Source organism: Chenopodium album, chromosome 12 (assembly GCF_948465745.1).
Source record: "Chenopodium album chromosome 12, dcCheAlbu1.1, whole genome shotgun sequence".
Taxonomy (NCBI): Eukaryota; Viridiplantae; Streptophyta; class Magnoliopsida; order Caryophyllales; family Amaranthaceae; genus Chenopodium; species Chenopodium album.
The window spans coordinates 17205795-17232764 of NC_137845.1; the positions used below are offsets into that span (position 1 = coordinate 17205795).

General features: G+C 33.1%; 2 protein-coding genes across 2 annotated transcripts; both read left to right on the forward strand.

The window, feature by feature from the left end:
- The first annotated feature begins 249 nt into the window (after positions 1–249).
- Positions 250–6790, forward strand: LOC145572160 (uncharacterized). The gene is made up of 2 exons (XM_081631180.1): positions 250–746; positions 6500–6790. Exon 1 carries the CDS (start codon positions 403–405, stop codon positions 742–744), a length of 342 nt encoding a protein of 113 aa, XP_081487306.1. The 5' UTR covers positions 250–402; the 3' UTR covers positions 745–746; positions 6500–6790.
- Positions 6791–8547: 1757 nt separating this feature from the next.
- On the forward strand, positions 8548–23081 carry LOC145572161 (peptide chain release factor APG3, chloroplastic-like). The gene is made up of 15 exons (XM_081631181.1): positions 8548–8801; positions 8894–8950; positions 12177–12257; positions 12350–12407; positions 12545–12648; positions 12809–12860; positions 15379–15428; positions 17856–17921; positions 18002–18166; positions 20318–20390; positions 20537–20669; positions 21655–21712; positions 22297–22344; positions 22550–22633; positions 22730–23081. The coding sequence occupies exons 1-15, from the start codon at positions 8646–8648 to the stop codon at positions 22799–22801; spliced, it is 1257 nt and encodes a 418-aa protein (XP_081487307.1). The 5' UTR covers positions 8548–8645; the 3' UTR covers positions 22802–23081.
- Positions 23082–26970: the final 3889 nt, after the last annotated feature.

A 26970-nucleotide genomic window follows, 5' to 3' on the forward strand; every position in this document is an offset into this window, starting at 1 on the left:
ATGTAACTCTCCCAAGGAATACAAAAAACCCCGAAACAGAGAAGATATTTAAAAATGAAGGGAGTAAGACATACCTTTTTTTTAAAAATTTTTAAAAGGAAAATAGTAAACAACTTGATATCCTTTTAAGAGAGATATCAAGTTCGAGTTTCACCAAATACAGAAAACTCTTGTTGGGAGACTCATCCTCCATGACACTATACGAATCAGATTCGAATATAATTGGAGTTACGCTCTACTAAAGCAGGTGAGGCAAATTCAAAAAACAAAAAAAAAAAAAAAAAAAAAATTGGGTAATAGAATCCCCAATTCAATCTTCCACCCTCTCGCTCCTTCCTCAACCATACATAGTGCAGCTTCCTCTACCACCGCCATTACTGTACCTCTCTACAGCCATTGCAGATGTCAGACAATCCATACGAGAGAGTTAAAGGAGGTCGCTTAAGTTTCAAAGGTGGAGAACTAGCAACTCGCGCAAAAACCATTGACAAGAAGAAAAAGAAGAAGAAAAACAAAGAAATTCAACCATCTGATATTCTAGATGAACAGCAATCCTCCATTGATACTACTGCTTCTGGAGATGGTATTTACACCATTGATGCTGCCAAAAAGATGAAATACGACGACCTTTTTCCTGTTGAGGCTAAGAAATTTGGGTATGATCCTAAAGCTGCTAAATCTAAGTCTGTTGAAGAAGCTCTTGAAGATCGTGTTAAGAAGAAGGCTGATCGTTATTGTAAATAGAGGTAATTGGAATTGAAACCCTTATTTTGTTTTTTGGGTTTACTTGATTTTGCTGAGTTTTGTTTGATTTTAATGCGTGGTTTGAGTTTTAGGGTTTTGGATTAAGTTGTGTTTGTATTGTTTTATTGCTGTGACATTTTTTGAAGAATGATTTGATTTGGAATTGAATTGAAATGATGGTGGGTTTGAAATTGAATTATTGGGTTTTGAATTGAAATTTGTGACTATTGGTTGATATTAGTTTGATTGATTATTGTGATAGTGTGTAAAATTTGTTCAAGGATGAATTTGAGTGAGAAATTGAACTGAAATTCTTATGTTGGTGTCTTGAGGATTGGAATATTCTAATATGAAGTATTATATTGTTCGTCTATTCGGGGAAACTATGATTAACCTAAAGCAAAAGTAGGCTTAAATTGAGAGATTTGAGTTAAACAACACATCTTGATGATATAAGGATTATGTTGGGAGTCTGGCTAGTATATGAAGCGATTGCAGTGGGTGAAGAGAACTCTCGGGGTTACTTGTACACGATTATTTTATTGTTTAAATATTTTCCACCATGAACAAATAGCTTGGGTCTTCACTCATATTGTCACTTAATCCACCATTTTTGCTATTAATTGTTCTAGGTATGTTCAAAGGTGTTTCCAAGTTTTGCTGTGTGTCATTGAGCCTTTTATTCGGATACTTTAACTGTATGGATAGTCATGAAATTTAGGGTATTTTGACACCAGAAGTAAATCTTGATATCTTGATAATGTGTTTGATTCTCTTGACAATGTGATCAACCAAAATCTCCAACTCAGTGGCAGATCTTGAGCCAAAAAATTGAAGGGTCCAGTGTTTGACCCTCCAACCTTTTGCTCCAACTTGCACAGAATACAGCCTCAATAGATAGAATGCCATATGATAGTGTTGAAAGAGGTGTGAGTAGAGTCTGCTATTGACCTGAAAGCCCTTGCCTTCATCCAGACATCCAGTTTAACACAATTTATCTTTGCTCTCAGTAACAATATGCTGTATGGGCCTCAGGCGGAAGAAGAAAATGTCATTAGCACTATTTTGATATAATACTACGAGTAATGTGTTTTGACACCAATCTGCTATAACCCTTACCTCCTTGCTACGCACCAAATCTGTCTTCATAAAATACTTTTTTTTTTCTCTTAGCACCAACCCTGCTTCTTAGGCCTCAAAGATCCCTCATTATACTCTTTGATTAGAATTTCACAAAAGGATCAATGACAAAGTTTATGAAAAGCATAATGATACATCCAAATGAATATATAGACTTTCAATGAATCTACCCTCCTTGATGCAATTAAATGCTGCCTCTAAAAGGATATTTCCTCTAACTGGCACCTGTAGATAACTTAGCTTCCAACCTTGGATTTGATACCCAACTCTGTATCACAATTTGTGGCGGGTTTTTGTACCTAAAAGGTAAATATTGAGTACACATATGGTGATATTTGACAACGTGTTGTTCATTTATGCTTGGACTCGTCACTAGCCTTGCCATACCCATGTTGACATAGTATGGACACGGCTGTTCTCACACATTAACAGATTAAACTTTTCACCTTAAGCTGGTAAAGTTAGTATATATGTTGACAGTGTCTCCATGTTAAGGCTCTTCTCAGTGCTTAATCCACATCTCTGACATTTTGCATGTCAAGACTCCTGGATCATGGGTCAGGTTTATCCAAGTTCCATAATTGGCGATTACAACCATTTTAAGAATTTGATTATGCTTACCTAAACAGCTATACCTGGTTATTGGACATGGCAATTCAATCGGAACTAGGGTCTGATCATGTTAAAAGGGCTATGACCCATCAACTATCTTATTAGACAAGGCTTTTGTAGGGTCTCTAAGGGTCAATATTGGGATATAATGATCAACCCAATAATTGTGAAAAAGAACAGGATCACTTAAAAGGATCACCTGAAATTAGTTGTATGTTACCTTTCTCCTCCTTTTCTTCTCTTATTTCTCTGCATCACAGGGCTTTTGATTCGCCTGAAGATTCATCATCCCTTCTTTCTCTATATTCTCTGCATCACAGGCCCTTTCTTCTCTTCTTTCTCTGCATCACTGGGCTTTTGATTTGCCTGAAGATTCATCATCCCTTCTTTCTCTATTTTCTCTGCATCACAGGGCTTTTGATTCGCCTGAAGATGTATCATCATCGCCAATTTGCCAAATAATCTATTACCTGCCACTGCTTTATGCACTAGCTGAAATCATTCTTCAGATTTCGTTTATTTCTTAGTCTTAACTATTTGTTTTCTTTCTTCTGATCCTCAAGACCAAAATCATAGATTTATACAACAACAACAACAACCTTAGTCCCAAAATCATAGATTTATATATTAAAAAAAAAAAAATTAAAAAAAAAAATCACAGATCTAAAATAAATTTGATGGGTGTATATCTTTTGCTATGATTTTGAGGACTAGTTAATCTTTGTGATAATTAAACAAGTTTTCGTTTATCACAGAGATAAACTAGTATATTCTCTGAGCAATTAATTAAATTTAAAGCTTAAAAATATTTTTTTCTAAGAAATCAATTGTCATTGCAATATAATCAATCTAAAGTTCTCAACCATTTATTTAATATAAAAAACCAAAACCTTACATTAATAATAACTCCGGAATATCAAAATTGACAAGATGGTCCATTGCATTGACTATTGATTTTCCTAGGACAAATCTATCTTAACCAACCAAGCAAGCCATACACTTGCTACATTCCAAAAGTTAGTTAAGGAACTGAGTAAACAGGACCATAAGTTTTGGCATCATATTCAGGTTCATTAAGCCTCTCTAGGATAACATATGGTATGTCATCCTCCCTCTTCCTCTGATGAAACATGTTAGTGAGCGGCCCTGAGAACACAAGCTGGGGCCAGTATCCGGCACCAATGGCGGTTGCAGCTCCTCCAGCGCCGCCATGAATGGGGCCCGACACATTGCCCTGTTGCTTAGGAGTTTCCTTGGCCTGCTTCTTAGCCTTCTTGGTTGATGATGATTTCCAAAATGAAAGCAAGGCAGTTTTCCATGACTTCTTGCCACCCTTTTTCACTCCACTTGAACTCCCTTGTTTTTTGCCACTTTTTTCTGCTATTGCTTGCTTCTGTTTCTTCTGTTTAGCATATTTCTTAGCCTCTTTCAAAATCTGCTCAGATAAACACAAAACAAATGAAAACTTTTGCCAATTAATCTAACAAGTTTGGCACCCAGGACTTGAAAATCCTGGCTTCGCCCTTGTGTATGTATGTATGTACATAAATAGAGAAGTCACTTTTGTCACAATTTCTATGCACATCAATATATATATAAATAAAAAAAAAAAAAAAAAAAAACAACTTACACATTTGATGTTATGATTATTTATTCATGCAAAGAATGTATCACGTGCTAATGCACGGGTTCAATCAAGCATAAGAGAATTGAATTGTTATTTTTCCTGACCTCTTTGAAATCCGTTTTAGCATCATATTCACTGCTGTTCCTTTCATTGTTCGCGGTGTTGAAAGACTCGAAACCAGGAAAAACAGAGGAATCCTTCATTTTCTCTGCCTAAAAAGGGTTAAAAAAGCAAGATTAGTTTGATTTCTTGAAGTTTACCAAGGAAAATGAGATGTGTATAGAGTAAAAAGGACTAACCTTTGATGAACTTCTTAGTTTTTCTTGAGGTGTAACCCAATGTGTTAGTATTAAAACAAAGTCAATAAATAGAGTTGAGAAATTAAAAAAACAGAAGTAAATCTATATTTCCATGTTAAGAAAAAGAAAGATGATTTTCTACCAAGTTTATAGTGTTTGTTCAAATTGGTAGAGTTTTTTTTTTTTATTTTTTATTTTAATTTTTTATTACAGCTATGTACCACTTAATTATAAGGACTGTTAAAGGTTGTTTGGGAAGGTGAAGAGTGTAGCAATTGGCAAATTAAACCCACATTTTAAGGAATCCATCATATTAGGCAAATTATTTTGGTCAGCCAACTCAGTCTTTGTTGAGTAGAGGGAAAGGTATAATATTGGAAACTTGGGATATTAACAATACGACAGATATTTGTCCATTTATAAAGATACGATCGTATCACTATATTATGGAAAGATATAAATAGTGTTCACACGACTTTTTATAAGAGAAACAAGCCCAATGTTTTATATTCGGCCCAAAGTTTGAAGCTCTCGGTTTTCACAATTGAGGCATATCATATTTTGCATTGTATATTTACCGTAACTCAAATAAATTTCTTTTATATTCAAGAAATACCATTAATTAGATAAGGCCAATTGTAAATGAAACACAAAAAAAAAAAAAAAAAAAGAAGAAAAGGAAAAAAAGGGTTTATCATGACAATGAGAGAATTTGTTAACCTAATGTCTCATCCCCTTTTCAACCACTAGCCCCCCCCCCCCCCCCCCCCCCCCCCCCCCCCTCTTATTATATGGCCACATGAAATTCCTTTGACATTGAGACATAGTTTGCGGATAATTGAAAATGGCACTTCTTTATTTTTATTTAATCTCAACCAGAAAATCATATTGATATAAATTGTTGTTTCTATGTAATTAATTTTTTTCATTTTCGATACACGAGGATTGATAGGTCGTTAGCAATTATCTTAAGATTGGAATGTACGATTGTTTGATAAACTTAAGCTATTGTTTTAGGGTTTGTTTGGCATTGTTTTTTGTTTTCAGTTTTTTGGAAAACAAAAAACCAAAAACATGAAACAAGAAAAAGGTGTTTTCACTTTTTTGTTGTCAATTTTCAAAATTATCATGAGTTTAATAAATTTGACTAATTTTTTATTCATTATATGACATATATCATATGATTTTGAAAAACAAAAAACCGAAAACCATAATGATGCCAAACGAACCCTTAACGTTAAAAAATGATGTTATCATTCTAGTTTCATAAGATATAATGTATGTTGTTTCAGACCTCAATCAAACTTTAAATCATTACATAATATTGGTCTATAATTTGGAAAATACTATATAGCTAAGTAGCTGACATATTAGTCGTAGTCCATTAAAATTGCTCTTAGTCCATTATAATTCTGTCAATGATTGTACTAATTTGTTCTCATTTTGAAAAATACACTACTAAGTAGTAAGTACCATTAGCAAATAGCAATTACTACGTAAACGAAAATTATTTTTATACTCCTAAGACATTATATTGTTACTACTTCTACATACACTCTCCATGGGAGTTAGAACCTTGTTTCTTGCTTAGAGGAAGAGAGAGATCTTGGCATGTTAATTTAAGAGTTTTATTTCAAATCCCATTTCCTTTGGTAAACAATTTTATCCAAAGGCCCAAAGTTGAGAAAGCAAGTTACATATTGGCTTATAAACTAACTTTAACGAGCTCATAAATGAATATGAACAAGCTGTTGCCAAGCCTAAATGAGATGAATGCTAGTTGTTACTGCTAGGTTTGCTTATTAAACGCCCCAAAACTTTTGTTCAAGCTCATACTCCGTATTTACCAAATGAACAGCTTTTGTTCATAGTTTGACTGAGCTCCTTCGCAAGTTATTCATAAGTGTATATCCTTAGAGGTATCCACCGGGGTTCCATATCCTATTTTCCTCTGCTTTTCTGATATACTGTTTTGAGATGTATCATTTTACTGTATTTTTTTTATTGCACTTTTGTAGTCTTGTAGAGCCAGTGTCTGATTTTTGTTTTCTATATTGTTGATGCATTTGTATTGTAGGGGTTCAGAGTGAATATCAAGGCTTATTGACAGAAAAAAGACTAGGATGCTCATTATTATCCTCATGTTAGCTAGCAAAAAATGCTCGAGAGTTTGGAGACCCATGCCTTTCAAGGCTATTTTAGTTGATTGAAGCATTGTATACATTTTATGTAACTGTTAATGGTATCTGGGTTCATTATCAATTGTTGTATATTCTTGGCTTTGAAGGTTAGACAGTTTCTGACATTAAGGTTAGAAAGCTCATGTTTAGCATATTACTCGAAAGTGGAGAAAGGTTCATTTTTTTCCCCCTTGGTTCCTCTATCCCCTCCCCCCTTCCAATCTTTTTTCGTTTACAGATCGAGCTAGGTTTTATTATTTTTTTTCTTCAAGAGAATGAACAGGGTTCGGAGAGCATTTTATGAAAAGCATAAACTTAAACAATGCTGAGTTCCACCAAGGTTGTCACCCGAAACCGAAAGGATGATACTTTGTACACTTGCTCTACCCCATTAAACAGAGCTAGTCAAGCTGCAAAATGAACTACATAATTCCAGCATTTAAAATATGATTATGCGAAAAACATTCAAGCTCACAACCACCATGGCATATAATAACCAGATCATAGGACTTCAAGCAGATGGCTTGTACAGTTGTACTACATTGAGAGTGCTCTTTCCATCTCAACGTGCAGGCAGCCCAATCGATAGGACCTTATACTCATATTGAACTTAGGTCATCCCACTGAACGGGCTTGTTACTACTTATATAGATTTATCAAATGGTTTATGAGGATACCTCAATCAAGTTAAGTCATTGTAATATTGTATGATCATCTCAGGGTAATAAATTCATCCATGTCGGTTGAGTACACATACATTTTATCAAGCTTCTGCCATGCTTGAGTAGAGTAAAGTCATTGTTAATCCAACTCAAATTCAGGCTGACTCCATTTCAGGCTGACTCCATTTGTGGCGTATCCTAAACCACTCTTCCATGACATTTTAATGACCTTATCCATTACTCCATCTGTTTCGATAATCGCAACATTTTTATTTTACATCCATTTTATAATAATTGCAACAATTCCTAATTTGGTATGGACCTACTATTATTTTATTACTCTTATTTCTCTCTCCCATTAATCTCACTTGCATAATTTTTTTTTTTTTTGAAGAAGCGATATTTTATTGTTTCTTTCTCCTGCTAACTCCACTTAAACCACTTTTTTTAAAATTTTATTTTATTATTATTATTTATCTCATACTAACAAATTTTTTTTTTTTTTTTTTTTGACAACAAGCAAGCAGGATATGTCATACTAACAATTAAATATACTTTGTATTATAAAATTCACCTTATGATCATACCCCCTATGTCCTAGAATAATTGACATAGTCAAACTTTTCTTATTTTTATATAATTAAATATTAATGAAAATTATTACTACCTCCGTTTTATATTATTTGCAACGATTTGACATAAATCAGATAGGAAAACTGTTTAATCGTTGCAAATAATATGAAACGAAGATAGTAAAAAAAAAAATTATATTATGAAACTTTATATTAATATCTATTTAACAACATAATTTATGATAAAAAAATGTGTATGTGTTTTTTTTTTTTGTTCAAATCTAATACTACGTATATGAGGAGTGAAAAAGTGCAACATCCCATTTTTTTCGGGACAAAGGGAGTACCATATAAATTTCCTAAAACTAATAATTCCTCCGTTTTTTAATAGTTGCAACACATAATTTTTCACGATATTTAAGAAATGTGGAGTTCATATGATATAATACACTTTAAAATGAGATGAGTGAATGTTAGGAGTGTAATTTAGTGGGCCACGTGCTTTAAATAAGAAAAATAGTATATATTTTCTCTAATATAACTTTTCATTTATAGTGTGTTGCAAGTAATACTTGTATTTTAAGAAAGCGGAAAAAGTATTAAAACACGGAGAAAGTATTAAAACACGGAGAAAGTATAAGGTCTACTATTACAAATTTACAATTATAAAATGGAGGGAGTAATCCTTGTATCAAAGGCATAGAGTTTGGGGGTTTTAAGTAAAGAGCATTTTATTTTATCCACAATTTCATTCTCCGCGCCATATAACCTCTTTATCGTGTAGACCTTGTACTCTCTCTCAAACAGCCATGAATGGTCTATCAACGAGCTTCAATCTTCGGGTCTCAGCGCCCTCAAGTCGCTTCCTTTCCACGCACAATTTCGCTCGCAGCCGCCGAACTCCTAGCTTTCTTCTATGGCCTTCTCCGAAGCTTCGCCGGAGCTCCGGCATCGTTTGCATGGCTGTTTGTTTTCTATTTCCGATTATCTCAACTTTTCTTCAATTTCTGGATATATTTCTCGAATTTCATTTTTTAAAATTTTTTTTTATTTGCAGGAACCTTATCTAATTGCTAAGCTTGAATCTGCTGAAAAGACGTGGAAAGAGTTGTCGGTATGTAATTGATTATCAATTATTTGGCGCCATTCTTTTGTTTAGTTTTTAATCATGAATTGTTGGAGAATATAGTTTTTAATCATGAATTGTTGGAGAATATTGGTGGAATTTGGTTGTAAATACTTGATAGTTGTGCACTTGTGCTATAGTATTTGTGTTGTTTATGTTGTGCCGAAACCGGAAACAAAATGTGGAAACGGAGAAATGTGGAATGCAATTTTTTATACAATTAGGAAATGTTATGCGGAAATGCGAAAATGATAGAAATAAATTACTAGTAATTTTTTTTTGAAATTTTAAACAAAAGGAGTGAGGTAAAGGTGGTTTTGAAATTATTTTGGCTTATTTGAAGAGGTATTGGAATGGAAAGGTAATTTTGTAATTGTAAAGAGACTATAAGGGAGAAAAACTTTCTGGTTAATCAAGAAGACAATTTTCCTTAGATTTTGAGTTTCGGAGTTTTGGCAATGGGAAATGTGACCTTAATGTGAGAGTTCCCATGCATCTAGTTGAGGAAAATAAGACAATATATCCCCGGATTTTAACTTTGTCATGATTGGAAAGTGGATAATGGAATTTATTGGGGACACTTGATTTTTACGATAATTGATCAATAGAACCTCGAATTAGAAATGGAAGAAGCCGAAGAAAAATGGTTTACACTTCTGCATAGCAAAGTTCAGGAACCCTTTTCTTGTAATAAGTATGTGTTGAGTCCCATGGATGTGTGTTTCTATGTAAGATGCCCCCACCCACCCACAAACACGCATATGCACTTGAAAATTACAGAAATATTTACTAACTAATTCAAAGGGAGTTTATCATTGCATTGCTAAATGGTTTTGGGGATATAATTCTCTTGTACTATTAACGGCCCATTTGGTAGCTAGTAATAAGTAATAGGAATGAATTTGAGTGTAATGCAAGGAAAGTAGCATTATAATGTCCATGATAATGCCATACTATTCTCGAACTTAGGGTTTTTTGTTTTTTTTTTTTCCGTAAATCTCCATTCCTACCCAATACCACTCCCCCGGCAAAGTTGTAATGGATGGTAATGAAATTTATGATAAAATTGAAATATTTGTGGTAAATTAGCATTACTATTTACTATGGCCTCGGTAATTGCTTTATGATTTTTTTTTGTAAAAAAATTTCCTACATATATACTGATATACAACACAATAACATTCCCATTACCTACATTTATTATCACCTACCAAATGGGTCGTGAATGATTTAGCTTTTTTCTTACAATCCTACAGTATGATATACCCTTAACTTTTTCTACCAAAATCTGGACTGACTTATTTATAATCTGGGCCTTTAACCATTTGTAACTGGAAAAGGATTTGGCTCCTATTGGATGGTTCTCCTCAATGAAGATTACTGTTTTCCTTTCCATTTTCTCAGGTTTAAAAGGAACTCAAAAGTGAGAGGGTGTTATGAGTTTATGGCTCCCATTTTCATAATCATGTCTGCAGTCTCTGTACACATTAATGGTTTTACTTTGGAGTTAGGGAGACTAGGAGAAGCATGCGACTTATATGCTTGGGAGTTTCTATTCCATTGCTTTTTGAAACATTTTAGCTTGTAAGTGGTTTGACACTCCTCCATAAAGCCAAATTCTAACACTTCTTTCAAAGTTAAGAGGATGTAGGGATATACAATTTTTTAAGTGTTAAATACTAACTATATGGGTGACTAGGGTCTGTCTTAGATTCCTGACCTTGTACTATTGATGGCTTTTTCCAGGTCCCAACAACATTTTATATTAATTGGCTTGCTAAAGTACACTTGAACCAATGACTTCATAAATGTGTATCACACTTGATATAAATTGACTTGCTAACAGTACACTAAAACCAATGATTTCCTAACTATTATCTGCTTAACTGTCAAACAATGCCCTGCAACTCGATTGTAGAATTTAAATTCATGCCACAAGCTTCCAGCTGCTTGCTTCCTCTTTCATGAGTCATGGGGTAGCCTACTACGCTACTACATGGCTTGATAACATAGTGATTCAATTCCAAATGTTTAAACTGCACTAAATCCCTTAACGGATGATTCTTTGTAGTTAAGAAGTCATTAGCTTAAGTGTAGTATTTGGAAGATAACTTATAGTATACTTGCTGTTGGCAGAACCGCAGAAGCTAATTATACGATTGTAATAATGGTAATAATTATAAGTACATGCCAGCTCCACATGACTAGTCAGCTAAATGCCTATGCTGCAAAAAAATATCTTTCTTCATTGTTGCAGAAACAAGTGCTATTTTTAGGATCTGTTATTTATTTGATGCGTTCTTCCTTACTTTTGTTAGTGGGTTAAGCAGTTAGTAGAGGGGAAATCCATGTGTTAGTGAGACCATCATCCTTTGTCAGGTTGCTCTCATTGGCTTGCACTCTGTATAAAAGAATTACTTTAGAGTTATGACTGCCGGATGTAATATATAATTTTTTGGGTTGGGGTTGGGGTTGGGGGGGGGGGGGGGGGGCGGAGGGTGGTTGGTGCAAATTCTTTCCAAGTAATTTCAAGAACAACATTCATATAAAATAATTTTGAACTGTTTTATACTTCTATATCCTGTTTTAGTCCAAGTCTAGCTCATTTTGCTCTTTAAGCTGATCCATGTGACTTTGGTTTTGAGCTGTTGTGTTTGATGTTAATTAGGCTCATCCCTTGTGTATTTTGGTGACATCATTGCTATTGGAAGTCAGGTTGTTAGCATATGTCTGGATTTGAGTCAGGGTGTATTTTGGTGCCTATGCATGTCATTTGCATGGTTTTGAGCCAATGCACAGATGTGCGTTGGATGGCAGAGTTGTGCAGTAAATTTGTATCTACCCATGGATGTTGCTAACACATTGTTAGTGAACTACGTAAATCTGTGTGCTCTTGTTGTCTTTCTGTTAATCTTTCTTGCATCAGTTACAAGTTTACAACATGTAATACTATGCATATGCGGTTATTTGACCTGTAATCTTCATTGCTCTATTTATCCTTTGCTTGTGTCAAACTTCTTGATTTTGTTGTTTAGTAATGTCTTGACTTCATAAGTACAAACATACAATGTGTAAAAAACTGAAAACCAAATCAGTTAAAAATTGTTTGGAAAGATAATGGGCATTATGGTTTAGCGTCATCTATCCTATTCGTTTGCTTAACGCTGTTAAGTTATAAATCAATCACTGTGATGAATTTCAATTTTTATGACAGGTCAAGCTTGGTGATCCAGATGTAGTCTCAAACCCAAGTGAATACCAAAAACTAGCACAGTCTGTTTCAGAGCTTAATGAGGTATTACTGGTTCTGTTATTCTGTCCCTCTTAATCTTGGGCACATCTTTATCAGCCATTAACTTATCTTTTATAAATTGAATGATTTATTAGGTGGTCTCAACCTATCGTAAATTTAAGGAGTGTGAGAAGCAATTAGAAGATGCTAAAGGTTATCATCTTTCTCTTACTCTACTATATAACTCAGTCAAATATCTTGTCAAATCATAATATATGAACTTGTCATTGCATAGGGTACAATTCTAAAAGGTCTATATTAATTTTTATTTTATTTTTTTCTTATGACAGCGTTAGCGAAAGAAGAAGACATGGATGAAGATATGGAACAAATGATTGTTAGTGAAGTAGAAACTTTGAACAATGAACTCAAAGAGCTTGAGGAGAGTATAAAGGTGAATCATTCTTCACTAGCTATCTAATTCACAATGTTTCTACTTCTATTTGCTTATTATATTCGGATATTCGATTATGTTACATATATCTCATGTATTTTTGATTTGTCAGACATTGTTTTTACTGAAAATCTAATTTTGTACATTGCAATATGGACAGATGCTGCTTCTTCCTGCCGATCCTCTTGATGCTCGGAATATATTGCTTGAAGGTAAAATATGATCTTTTTCCAGTATTTACCTGCAATTGTTTATGTATAGTAGTCCATATTGGCCATAGGATACACCAGTCTACTAAGAACTAAGTTAGCTTTGGCATCATTAATGGCAGAAAATAAAGGAAGGAGAAGATGATCTGGTTATACCGAAATTACAGAAATGTAAAGGATATATAAGCTTTTGAGAGGCTTGCTTCTCTTCCAATTAGCATCTAAATGCTAAACTACTTTCATCAATATTCAACATCCTCTCTCTCCTTCATCTACAAGCCACTAGTAACTGAAAAGTAATGCTACTCCCTAAAGTGCCCCACCCCTTTCTTTATTGTCAAGTTATCTTATGTTACTGATTCTGCCATTCTCCTAGATTAACTGCAATTGCGTAGCCCCTTTATCTTGGACTTCAGGCCAGGATATGTTTTTCCTTGTGCTAGAACTTTATGGTGAATAAAAATGGGATGGAAGTGGCTGCGAGACCATGAAGACAACTGAATAAATAAATAAGTGCAACTTCACCATATATTGCTGATGATGTTTAAAGTAAATTAGTAAAGAACTACTTCATAGATTTAGTATATGCTTGCACTTGGTGAATAAAATTTGTCTTTCAATTTCTGCAAATTTGAGTGAACTTATTGCAAATTTGACTGAACTTATTGTGTGTTTACTGGTCTTAGACTCTTAGTTATTGATTTATTGATTGTTTATAATGGTAGATTCTTTGTGGCGCTTTCTTATGTTGAAATTTTCTTCATGGTTTTAAAATTAAAATTCACATGGTGCCCCTGATTTTAGCTAAGTTTCAGGCAATGTCATTCCTAAAGATTTTCTGTAAATTGCCAATGTGGCATTTTTTTTTTTTTTTTTTTTTTTTTTTGAATATAGGATAAATTGAAAATTTGGATCATTTCTGCTGATAGCCTTGCAAAAAATCAAAAGGAAAATTACTGGCCAGAAAAGGAAAAGGCCGAAGGAAATCTTGAACCTCTCCCACCCTCCCCCATCAAAGTCGTTTTCTGCTTCAATTGCTACCTCTATCTTCAACCAGCCAATGCCTAATTAGTTTAAGAATAAGTGACAAACTAGTATAGAAAACACTCTTGGGAAACATATTAGTAAAAAAATATATCTCTTGTGCCATTGGTAAAAATATGGATCTCTAGGGACATATTGGTAAAAAGAAATAAAACACAGTTCCAGCTTAAAATATTAAACATAAAATTGGGCCTAAAGAAAAATGTATGTCATTTGTCATTCTAAACCTGGTAGTTCAACATATATTTTTTACAAGATTTTCACACTTTTTTTATGGTGGTGGTTTTCCATCCCTTCCACTCTATCTCTGCTTTCCCTTATGTCTCTTTCGTTTTATTTATTTATTTGAGTAATAGTCACTAGATACTTTTATAACTTCTTTAGGCCTTTTGTTATATCTCTGATTTGAGATGAGGACTAAGGAATATTGGGTGGAAGGTAAATAGAGAGCTGATGTTTGCCAGGCCTGCTACTGCTGTGCTTCTGATCTCTCTTTCCTCCTCTCCTTTCAAACACAACTATTGTTCTTCATTTAGTACTCATATAACATTAATTGTGGTATACACAAATTATGGAGGATTAAGAATCCTTTTCCTCAGTTTTCTCTGTCCATGTCCTGGGCCCTTCATTTCTCTGATTCTTCATGATTCCTCTAGTCTCCAATCTGTTTATGAAAGGTGAACTAATTGCAGTGTACATTAATTGATTAAGGAATTGAACAAAGATGTTGAATTTTGGAGGGGTGATTCACAGCATTGATCTATTCATTTTCGGATTTCCCCATTCAGTTTATGAACTAAGCTAGTGACATACACTTTGTGAAGATGCACTATGTGATCGACTCTGTGAAACACTTTATCAGTCTAAAATTTGATTAGAGAACATAATGTGATGTTGCTCAGTATGTGTTGTGCATCTGGCTGTATGGTGGAGAAGAAAGGTAGAAGAATAAGTTGACGTTACAACTCTTACAAGTACTACTACTACTACTAGTATTATTATTACTATATCCTTCATTTTGAATAAAACTTTGGAATTGAACCAATTGGTCACAATATACTCCCTTTGTTTCTGAATTTTGACTCACTTTCCTTTTTCAGATGTTTTAGAATTGACTCACTTTTACTTTATTCGATTTTTTACTTATCCTTTTTATTTCCTTATCCCCCTTATCCCACATTATTTACACCTTTCTACTCACTCTCTCTTACTTTATCCTTTCTTTTCTTACACTCACCAACATTTTACTCCATCACTCTTACTTTAGTCATCTTTTTCATACACCCAACTTTTTCCAACCTTAAACAGGAGTACTGTAGTTTAACTTTCGGAAATAGAGGGAGCATATCATTTTCATTCATGGGGGTTGGCTAATCAAAAGTACTGACCAAGTAGTTACCATATTGAAATTCATATCTAAATTTAATATCTTGTTTTGTTTGGTAATGCCACTTTATAATATGTTGTGTTATTGCAGTTAGGGCTGGTACAGGAGGCGATGAAGCTGGAATTTGGGTTGGTGATCTTGTAGGTACATATCTCTTTTCCTGCTTTCAAATATTACTAAGACATGATTTTGTGTCCCTATACTATATTTGTCTTAGAATTGCCGCCTTATATTATATATATATATTGAAATGAAAGTACAATATAAATCAATGGCAGGATTGTTAATTTCTTCACTGTAAGATCCTATGTTTAAATTAATGAAAATTTGATTTAATTGTATTTTAGGAGCTTAAGATGGGCCACATAGGCATGCCATGCAGGCAAGAATTTAAAAATAAAATTTATGAATACAACTTATAACTCATGAGTTATGACTAATAAAATGCAGGAGTAGATTAGGGCAATATAAAAGTTAGTTGTTTTTGAAAATTTAACAATAACCATTTATACACATTCATTCAAATATAATTCTACTCAGGCTCATCTGTAAGTGCTTAACAATAATGTGACCAATATATGTCATTATGTCATAGAATTGATATGATATTATGAGTATTAAATAAAATAGTAAAAGATGTATCCCTAAAGATGAGTTTACCGGGTTTACAAAGTGTGTAAGCAATAAGAAAAGGCACAAAAATTCGCTCTAGAACTACCCAATAAACAAGCACTAAGCTCCACTCAATATTCAAAATTTAAAATTCAACACCCTTAATGTTACATCATATGGCATTATATAGTTGAAAGCAATAACCCTAATTCTAAAATATTCTTAATAAATAAGCCCATAATATATGCCAATTACTCGTAAAGCCCAAACCCAAATCTTGAAGACCCCCTAAACATCTTATTTTATTCATGAACTAACCATAAAGTCGTGGCTTAAAAAAGATAACCAATGTTTGTAACAAAAAATTTCTAGACCATATAAACCATATTTATTTTACAAGTATCATCACAGATCTCATCTTATATACCTAAACATAAGTAGATGGATAAAAATGATTGCTTCTCCACATCAATTTAATTTTTTTTGTTTCTTGTGACGAAATAATATTTTTCACCTTTAGTCTCATCGTTTTGGAATCTTTCATGAACCAATTGCATTTTACTTGTTTAGGCTTACATGGGAAATGAATTTTTATGGAAAGTTACTTAATTTGTGAAATTTATATCTTAGACATGTTTGGCCAACTTTAGTGCTCTGTTTAGGAAGCTGTAACTTTTAATGATGGATTTCTCAAAAACGTTGGGACCTTGTGGAATTTGATTCATGAATTTCTTCCTAATCAATAGTTGAAAATTTTAAGAATATCAAATGACCTATCAAATGACCCCTCAATGGTAGTCATTTACAAACCCTTGCCAACTCTCTTTGTCAAATCCTGATCCACCCCTTCCTTCATCAGATAAGAATCTCTCTCCTTTTTTTTTTTTTTCATCTACTGTTGTCATTAATATAGTCACCCCATGAAAAATACTTCCATTGTTACAATTAAATTTCAGGAAATTTTGTCAATTATTACCTCAATAAAAGGCGTCTTGCAAATTACTACCCGTAAAAATAAAAGTTATTAATTACTACCTTAAAAGTAAAATAAGTTGCTAATTACTACCCGTAAAAGTGATAAAATTATTAGATTATAACTTTTAGCCATTTTCCGGTAAATTATCCCAATTATTACCTTAAATGCAGTTTATGACATTTTATTCCCATCTTTGTGACCTATTAGTCACCTTATTAGCCGGTAAATTTAATGAATGACGTTACTTTTTAGCCGAAAAATGTAATTTATGTCATTTTAATCTATTTTAATCACACTTATCAATGGTTTTTCTTAATAGCTAAGATGTAAATTAGATTTAAGGTGATATGTAAAGTCATAATTGGGCTAATTCGCCGAAAAATGACTAGAGGTAGTATTCATACAATGAATCAATTTTTAAGGTAGTAATTAACAACTTTATTTTTTAGGGTAGTAATTGACAAAGTGCCATTTTTAGGGGTGGTAATTGACAATAAGACTTCATGTCCTTGTATTTTAGCATTCATACCAAACCCCAATCAATATTTTAATTCTTCTTTATACACTATCTTTTAAAAATTGCCTATACTCCTCATCTTTAGTCTAAAAGGGCAGGAGTACTGCTCATAATAACAACTTGACATTAAATAAATAGATATGTTGGAACCTTGGAGCCAAAAAAATTAATGATTTATTGCTGCAAATTAGTTTCTTGTACTATTTTGTACCACTCAAGTTGTAGGCTACTCTATACTTCCTTTAGTATGCAATTCCGAAATGAATTTCTGAGGTATGTGTATGGCTACTGTCACTATCCTATTAATGAACGCGCCACCCACTTTTCCTTCACTTACACCCCTATAAAGACTCAAAAACAAAACTAAAAACTTGCTTGTGGCAGTAGTTAGTATCATGTGGATCTTATGTGAGTTATCTCTTTGTTGTTATTTTAGTTGGCATATTTTCTTGCAATTCGTAGGTGCGCATGTATCAGAAGTACAGTGAGCGGAATTCATGGAAGTTTACACCAATATCATATTCAGAGGTATGTAGTTTTAACATGCCAAATTACAAATTTACCATTAAATTCTTGTTGTACATTGACGAAGTTCTGATTTTCAAAAGGCTGAAAAAGGAGGATTCAAAACATTTGTGATGGAGATAAAAGGAAAACGTGTGTATAGCAAATTGAAATACGAGTCTGGCGTGCACCGAGTTCAGCGTGTTCCTCTGACAGAAACCCAGGGTCGTGTGCACACTTCTACTGCAACTGTAGCCATCATGCCTGAGGTATACTCTTTTATCATCTTTCAACAAAGGACTTCATCCTTGTTTCAAAACGTTATTTTCTGGACAGCTATTGATGTTGTGCAAAAATTGTGAAGTTATATGCCTTACATTTGCTATGATTGCATATTTTGATCATTGTGTTAGGCATGGCAGAAAGGCTCTGATATCTAAATATGCTACGTCTCTTCTGAACCTCTATACAACATGCTGGCTTTAGTAGTTTAGTCTTTTACTTGAATGTTGCTCTTTCAAATTCCGTAATCTAAATTGAAAATACAATAATAAATGTGGTGCACATGGTATATTGTCTTATGTTAATCATCTCCCGTGTGCATTGTCATATACTTCATATATTTTTTTAAATCATAAGTTTTTCTTGCTTCTTGTCACCTATGATTCTATGAAACACGAAAAGTCTAGAGCTTCCTTTTGGAGGTGTTTAAATTGTAAACATGTCTATTAGTCAGAGAAATGGTTGAAAATGTTTAAATGTTCACTTTGGCTGTTGAAACCTTAAAACATCAAAATTATATGTTATTGCCATGTATGAGTCTTATTTCTATGACAATGTGCACATATGCATCTACGAGACCTAAGAGCGACCGGCATTGAGAGTTTATGCCTTAAAGCCTGTAGGGGGTGGGGGAGATGATGATGTCCACCACTTGGGCTAATTGGGGTCCACATCAAAAAGGTTTGGGTGTCCTAAAGGATGTGTGGAAAAAAGCGATAAACATGCTTGTGATGTTTCAAACAAAGTTAAGAACTAGGCTAGGGGCAATTGGGCGAGATAGTAAGTAGTTGATAGTCATGATTATACAAAAAATCTCAAAGGATTATTAGGGTATTGATATTTTTATTGGGAATAATAGGAAGTTCATGGGTTCAACAAAGCCCATTGAACAAGCCACCTTAAAGCCTAGACCTGAACAAAGCTCATGCACAATGAGTGTTCAATCTTCAATGTGATTAAAAATTGGCTTTTTTTACGGAAAATTGTGATTACTCCCGATGAGATTAACACATCATACATGAAAAGTCCTCAATGAGTGAAATGTAGGGGCAAGTTTTTGGACATGGTTCAAACCATGAGATGACTTTGTGAAACTTCAGAACCTTTTGGGCAATGGTGGGATTAGTGTTGAATTAGGAAAATTAATGGGCATGGTTTGGTGCGTGTTAGTCATTTAGTTATAAATTGTATCTCATGCCCCCTCTTTGTATTAATAATTTTAATAGGCCACATGCATTATTAATTTTATCATATAGAGTCATGAAGTTGGTCAAAGGACTCTATAAGCCTTAGGCATTGTGGGAAATAAAAGCGGTTAAGTGGCTACAGCCATTCGTCTTATAAACTAAGAAGCGTGGGGCTCAAAGAGCATAGTGGGGGCCCGGAGGTGGTTGCCTCCACTACCTGAAAGATAGGGATTTGGCCTTAGGTTATGCCCGAAGTGGACATCAGTTCTCACTAGCGTGGTTAACACTATTGCGGCAATAACCTTGTCATTGATATAATTTGGACATCATATCCCAAACTTCTCACTCTCACCAACTGACCAGATGATGGAAATAGACGGATTATCACAGATATTTGTGTCCTATAGTTTTCGACACTGAGGATCAGGAATTACCTTTGGTCAGGTCGTGTCCTATAGTTTTCAATCTAGGAAACTGCCGGAAAACACGTTAGTGTGAAGGTTGTCCAACAGTTTCATGTCAACCCTGCCAGCTATTTTCAGCTCAATCTATTAATCCGGATTATTCTATCACTTAAGCCTTCTGATTCATGTAGTGTTCTCGAGTCTTGTCAACTTTTGCCAGCTCTATTTTCAGTCCAATCTGTCAATCTGGCTGATTCTACGATATGTTAGACTATTAATAAGCAAAAGAATCAAAATAATCACTTGCGTGAGGGAAGGCATGGTTAATAAGTCAGAAGATGAACCAAATTACCTCAATAGGTGATCCATAAGCCCGTGAGGTTGAGAAGTAGGTTTCACATTTGACCTGGGGGTAGGGGAGGGCAGGTCTTGCTTAAAATCGTGTTTAAGAAACACTTTGTAATATGTTACATTTTCCACACACCACTCTTCTCCCTTGTAACCCATATTTCCTTGAGAATTTAACTGTGGCTTGTGCTGTAATCAGGTTGATGAAGTCGAAGTATTCATTGATCCTAAAGATATTGAACTAACAACAGCAAGATCTGGAGGTGCTGGAGGTATGGGTCTTTACAAAACACGTGTTGTTTTATGCGGTGAAATTATCATAAATGTTTTTGCAATTCTTCAAGTGTTTTCTTTCTTATGCACAGTCTATGCTCTTTAACTGTTTTGTTTATTCTCATGCATTTATTTTATAATTCAGGTCAGAATGTGAACAAGGTTGAAACAGCTGTAGATCTTGTCCACAAACCTACTGGAATTCGTATTTTCTGTACAGAAGAAAGGACACAACTTCGAAACAGAAGTCGTGCGATGCAATTATTGAGAGCAAAATTGTAAGGGACAAAATTATTGATACTTGTCACAGTGGAATTTGTTCAACTGTACATGCATTGCACCTGGTGTTTGACTACTCTTATGCATGAAATATTTGTGTAGGATCTTCTATGCAGAATTCAACAATATAAGTTCGATAATACAAGTTCAAACAAAATAAGTTCAGATAAGTTTATATGATATTATTATATTAGACAAAATAAGCTGTGATACTAACACAAGTTCAACTAACTTCAAACAAAATAAATTCGGATAAGTAGAGTAATTTCAGATAATATAGATTCAGACATAAAAAGTGAATAGAGTAGAATCTAGATTTAGAAGTATCAGGGTATTCTAAGTTTCATTTGAAAAAAATATATGGGGCAGTTTGGTCAAATATATGTGATGATCTTTAACCGTATCTTATCTTACCTCACGTTCTCAAGTACCCGTGATATTCCATACTCCAATATAGCTATTATGAATATTTGACACTTGGGTCAAATACATGTAATTGTATAGAATGATTTAGGGAACACTTGAAATAGTTGAAAACATGCATGTCTCACATGAGTACCTGAGTCTACATATCATTGTATGCTAAGGCATAATGGATAACCCTTGAATATTTTAGGAGAATTCTCTAAGTTTTGGACCTTTTTGGTTCATGTATTCAATAGGATGGAGACCAAACAAATGCTGAATATCCAGCCAACATACATTATGAAAGTTGCGTAGGAATGATTTGACTTGTTATCCTTTGACTGTTCAAAGAACCGATAGATATATCCTACTTGTGCTTTCATCATAAAGGGGGATTAAGTCATCACCATACTTATATGCATTTCTTATTCTTGAGGAGCATGCCCTTATATCATTTATGTTTTTGTAGATTTCCTGGATTATGGCATCATTTATTTTTCTGTTTTAAGTGTTCCTATGCATGCTTTCAAATGTCCATTTCTTAAGCTGGATTTACTCACTGATGCAATGATGTTGCAGGTATGAAATCAAGTTGCGTGAGCAGCAAGAGGAGATTAGAAATCAGCGAAAGTTGCAGGTTTGACTTTTAAATCACTGTGGAAAATTGAACTGTATTTTGCCTGGTTGGTACATGAATATAAAATTAAGCATAATATGGCACAGGGACAACATTTTATTTGTGATTGAGCTTTGTTTGCTACACAATTAGCGTGGATTGCATCCTTTGGATATGTCCTCCACGTGAATCTAAAATGATGTCTTCCAGTTTTTGTAGAGTTCACCTATGACAGGCATCTCCTAGTCTCTGTCTTTGGTTATACTGATAGCTAGCCTAGTACACGCTGATAAACCTAGTTATCAGGGTAGCTGCTGAGTGCTGACCATCAAATTTCTTATCTTGTCATGGAATTGAGTGTTTAGTGGGAAGGGAAAAAAAAAAAGTCAGTGTAGCATTTAGGTAATGAATCATGTCTCATTGCCACCATTACAGTCTACATCTGTAGTTAGGACTCATAGATGAACTTATAACAGTTACCCAAAATGTTAATTCTCCTGAACGGAATAGATGGTATCCTAGTTTGTTTTCATAGATGAACTTATAACAGTTTGCTTGCATCATCTTTTCTTTCGAAATGCTCATGTAACTTTGCTAAATGATAGGTTGGAACTGGTGCTCGTGCTGAAAAAATTCGAACATATAATTATAAGGTATGATTCTAATTAGCTGTTAGCTGGCCATACTATTCTTGGATGATATTAACATTGTGAATATACTTCAATATGGGAAAAAGAAGTATAAGATAAACCCAAAATACAACGAGTTGAATAGCTTTATTGTCACTTGTCCTTGGAGGTGCATTTGGATCTCATTTGATGAGTTGTATGTGATTTTTCACAATCTAAATTTCTTCAGGATAATAGGGTGACAGACCACCGGTTAAAAATGAACTTTGAGCTCACGTCTTTTCTGGAAGGCGATATAGAGACAGCTGTCCAGGTAAAACATCTTGCTGGGAGCTTATTGCTCTTTGAGAATTTCGAAATCATTTTGGACAAGCATTTGTTAATTTACATTCTGGTTGTTCTCTTGCAGTCCTGCACAACTATGGAACAGAAAGAGTTATTGGAAGAACTTGCTGCTTCAGTAGGTGCAACAGCTAGCTAAATAGACAATTGCTCGATTCCAATGAGCGCTTTTGGTGAATCAGATTGAGTGTACAATCTTTACATGTGATGTGCGCTTAATGACAGTTGAGCCACTGTTGTAGGATAAAAAGTAATTTTGTTGATCTCTTGTAAATTTTGCTTAAAAGATTAAAACATTGTCTTGACCAGTATTTGAATTTTATACTAGTAGTCTATGCACGTTGTCCAATATTAACTTTTCCATTCGTGTTAATGCTACAAGTAATGTTGCCGTTGTATGAGGGAGCACGAGAGCTTGTCCCAATTTATATCTTGTATTAACAAAGTATGTTAATATAGCATTATTTTTATCATTTTTTTTGCCTTGGAAAACGCACACTAACATTTCTCTTCTTCCTCCAAGCTCTAGTACCTTTTTCCTCCAAGAATTAGTCACACCACACTTGCTTCTTCTTCCTCCATGTATGCCACCAACAACCCCCTTCTTCTATGAACACCAGCACGGATATGGCTTCACAACCAATGTAAAGAAAACCTTAAGAATATACTTCCTCTGGTGTTTTTGTTGCATTACTTTGTAAATTACGAAGTCCTAAGCAATTTTTAGAGTTAAGAGAGATAGAGAGAATAAAAAAAATGGACTCATGTGATAGGAGAAAGATAAAGAGAGTTTATTTAGTTAACTGGAAAGTGATGCAATTAATTTGAAATTTTCATTTTAGAAAAATGCAACTAAAAAGAAACGGAGGAAGTAGAAGTAAGAGTTTTTTTTTTTTAATTTTTTTTTAGGAAAATGGTTAGGCTAGCTTATTATTGTTATTTACCATGTGATTCATGTTAATGTAGAAGGATTAATATTATTTTTTATCCTTCATAAATCTTTATTAGTGAAACAACTTGTATTTTTATAAAACTCAATAAACTATAATACATTCAATTGTTCGGCTTATTAAACACTTCTCATACATTTATGAACTTTAGAAAGAAAAAGGGAAAAAGGAGAAGGGGCAACTAGGGTTTATAAAGTGAAATCAGGTTAAAAGAAATGAGTATTGAAATCAAAATTATTAAACTGATTCAAATTAAAATAATAATAATAATAATAATAATAATAATAATAATAATAATAATAATAATAATAATAATAATAATAATAATAATAATAATTGTTAGAAGATAAGGTGAATGCCAATTATTGATTTGATTTTACAATGTTCATATAGATCCAAACACTTGTGAACTCATATGGCTATATATGAGTAGGTAATTATTGTACTCTTAATATATTACTCATGGCCATATATATAGAATGTCATGTAAGTGTAAATGGCACAAGCAAAAATAACCGGAGCAATACTATTACACTACTTTTACTTCTTTACTTCTTTTACTCTCCAACATCCTTTCTATTGGTAAAATATTTAACACGTTATCAGCACCAGTTTCTAGTCAGGTATATTTAGACCTAATTCTCAAAATTATAACAAATAAATACTATCTACTTCTAAATGTTTTGAGGAGTATGCTCTATAGTTGCCTATATTTGGAATCCTCTATATCAGAAACTCAAATATTTACTGTATCATATATCTAAAAAACAACGGTGAAAAAAAAAATCTCTTATGAATTTATTACTATCTCCCCTTGTTTTATTCATGTTGGTATCTTGTTTTTTGTTTGATTCATGCATGTTGTTATTACATGCTCCTCTTTTACGTAAATTTTGATTTAGTTATTATAATTGCTTAGTAGTAACTTTGCCTGCATTTATAACTAAATTGACAAAAAGATTCAGCCTTTTCATACTTATTATTTTTCTTTCTTTTACATACCTTTTGTGTTTCTTTCTATTTTTAAACCCATGATCTTCATAGATACTAGGGCTCTCGGACCACTATGGCTTGCATTCCCAGTGTGATAACCTTCTACAATTATAAACATTTATATTTGGACCATAATTTGCCAGTACATTAAACTATTATATGATATTTTTACAGTTGTACAAAATAGTAATGGATAAACCTACCTCTATAAAAGATAGATTTTTCCCTCGATTTTACCACAAATCCCTTATCCCTTCCTACTTTTTATCCAAGAAAAAAAAAATCACCCAAAAATTTTCAACTCCTTCTCCGATATGTTACCTGATGACGGCAACCAAAACACCCAAAACTATTCTTCGCACATGATCTGCAAAAGGATGAGGAAATAGATATCCAGCAAATTCAGTCTTGTGACAACCTTGCCGACTATTCACCAAATCACTTCCTTCCAAGAAATTTGAGCAATTAGTTGGGGAGTATTATATGCACTCCACTCTTTTTCCCTTCGATCAAGTTTTTATCCCACTAGATTTTTCCTGATAAAGTTTTTAACGAGGCAGTATACACTAAAACATATAATACAATATCATTGTACTCTTTTTCCCTAGCTATGTTTTTTATTTTTTATTTTTTTATTTTTTATCTAGCGAGGATTTTAATGAGACAACATATTCCTTTTTCTGTATGAGTATGGACATTTAAGGGAGAGTGTTAGAAGATAAGGTGAATGCCAATTATTGATTTGATTTTACAATACTCATATAGGTCCAAACACTTGTGAACTCATATGACTATATATGAGTAGGTAATTATTACACTCTTAATATATTACTCATGGCTGTGAACTCATATGGCTATATATGAGTAGGTAATTATTGCACTCTTAATATATTACTCATGGCTATATACTTCGTATATAGAATGTCATGTAAGTAAATGGCACAAGCAAAAATAAGCGGAGCAAAACTACTACACTATTTTCACTTCTTTACTTCTTTTACTCTCTAACATCCTTTCTATTGGTAAAATATTTAACAATAATAACAAATGTATGAGTAATAAGCCAATTATTATTTTGTACACCTGGAATCTGGATGCACAATGTAGTCAATGTTCACTATGCACTCAATGAACATAAAAGTTCAATAAAATAGAAACTCTAACAAATTAACATAAACCTTAAAAGAACATGAAAGTTAAAACAAAAGAACATGAATCCAAATGCAACAAAAAACACCAAAAAAACATAATCCACATCTAATTTTCACACTCAAACCCATAAAAGTTAAATACAACGTATACATTGCAGAAAATATAAGTTTACTCCTTATTTCAAAACCAAAGCACATATAATTCAAATTCAAAAAATATTTATTGTTATTTTGGCCTAAATTTTTATTTTTATATTTATTGTGATAGCGATTAAAATCTAAAAATCAAATGGATGACTTTAATTTTTTTTTTTTGAAACACTTTACCCTAAAATAGATGTGCATAAAAAACGATCATACTACTTAGATAAGAACAAATCTTCGTTGTTAAAAAAAAAAAAAAAAGAAAAAAGAAAAAACTTCAACGAAAATTTAATTTTATCCAATATACATATATATCATACTCCGTATATTTTTAACTACTTTGAGATCTTTCGCTGCACTGACTGTGCACACCACCCCAAATCTAAAAATCAAATGGATGACTTTAACTTTTTTTTTTTTTTTTTTAAAACACTTTAACCTAAAATAGATGTGCATAAAAAACGATCATACTACTTAGATAAGAACAAATCTTCGTTGTTAAAAAAAAAAAAAAAAAAAAAACTTCAACGAAAATTTAATTTTATCTAATATACATATATATCATACTCCGTATATTTTTAACTACTTTGAGATCTTTCGCTGCACTGACTGTGCGCAACCCCCCCCCCCCCTCTCCTACATTATAGCGGGTACTTATTAATTATTGATCGTTAATTTAATTGTCATTATAAACATTGTGATTTAATTTAGGGTTCTCTTAAGGTAGACTATTGAATTATTGATATAATTAATTAGTTATTACTGTAATTATGAAATATTATAATTACCGTGTTTTATTGATGTTCATATACGTAATTATGAAGAATTTAACGCGATTTTACGATCCTATTTTGATTATTATGTCAAATTTGGTTGATAATTTTGTGATTTTGTTATAATTTAATGTTTGATAAGAATCATGTAATTATGGAAGAATATATTTTTGTTTGGTAATTAATCAATTCATAATCAGCCCTAATTATTCTTGGTTTTTTCTCAATAATTCACAATTTTTTTTCCTTTTTTGTCAATTTTATTGATGATTTCTTTCTTTGTAATTTGCGGATTGT

Excerpts from the sequence above, each read along its gene's own strand:
- LOC145572160 (XM_081631180.1), top strand. The coding sequence starts at position 403 with ATGTCAGACAATCCATACGAGAGAGTTAAAGGAGGTCGCTTAAGTTTC.
- LOC145572161 (XM_081631181.1), top strand. The coding sequence starts at position 8,646 with ATGAATGGTCTATCAACGAGCTTCAATCTTCGGGTCTCAGCGCCCTCA. Across the intron at positions 18,167-20,317 it reads CTGTAGCCATCATGCCTGAG|GTTGATGAAGTCGAAGTATT; the intron begins GTATACTCTTTT and ends TGCTGTAATCAG. Across the intron at positions 20,670-21,654 it reads CAATTATTGAGAGCAAAATT|GTATGAAATCAAGTTGCGTG; the intron begins GTAAGGGACAAA and ends ATGATGTTGCAG.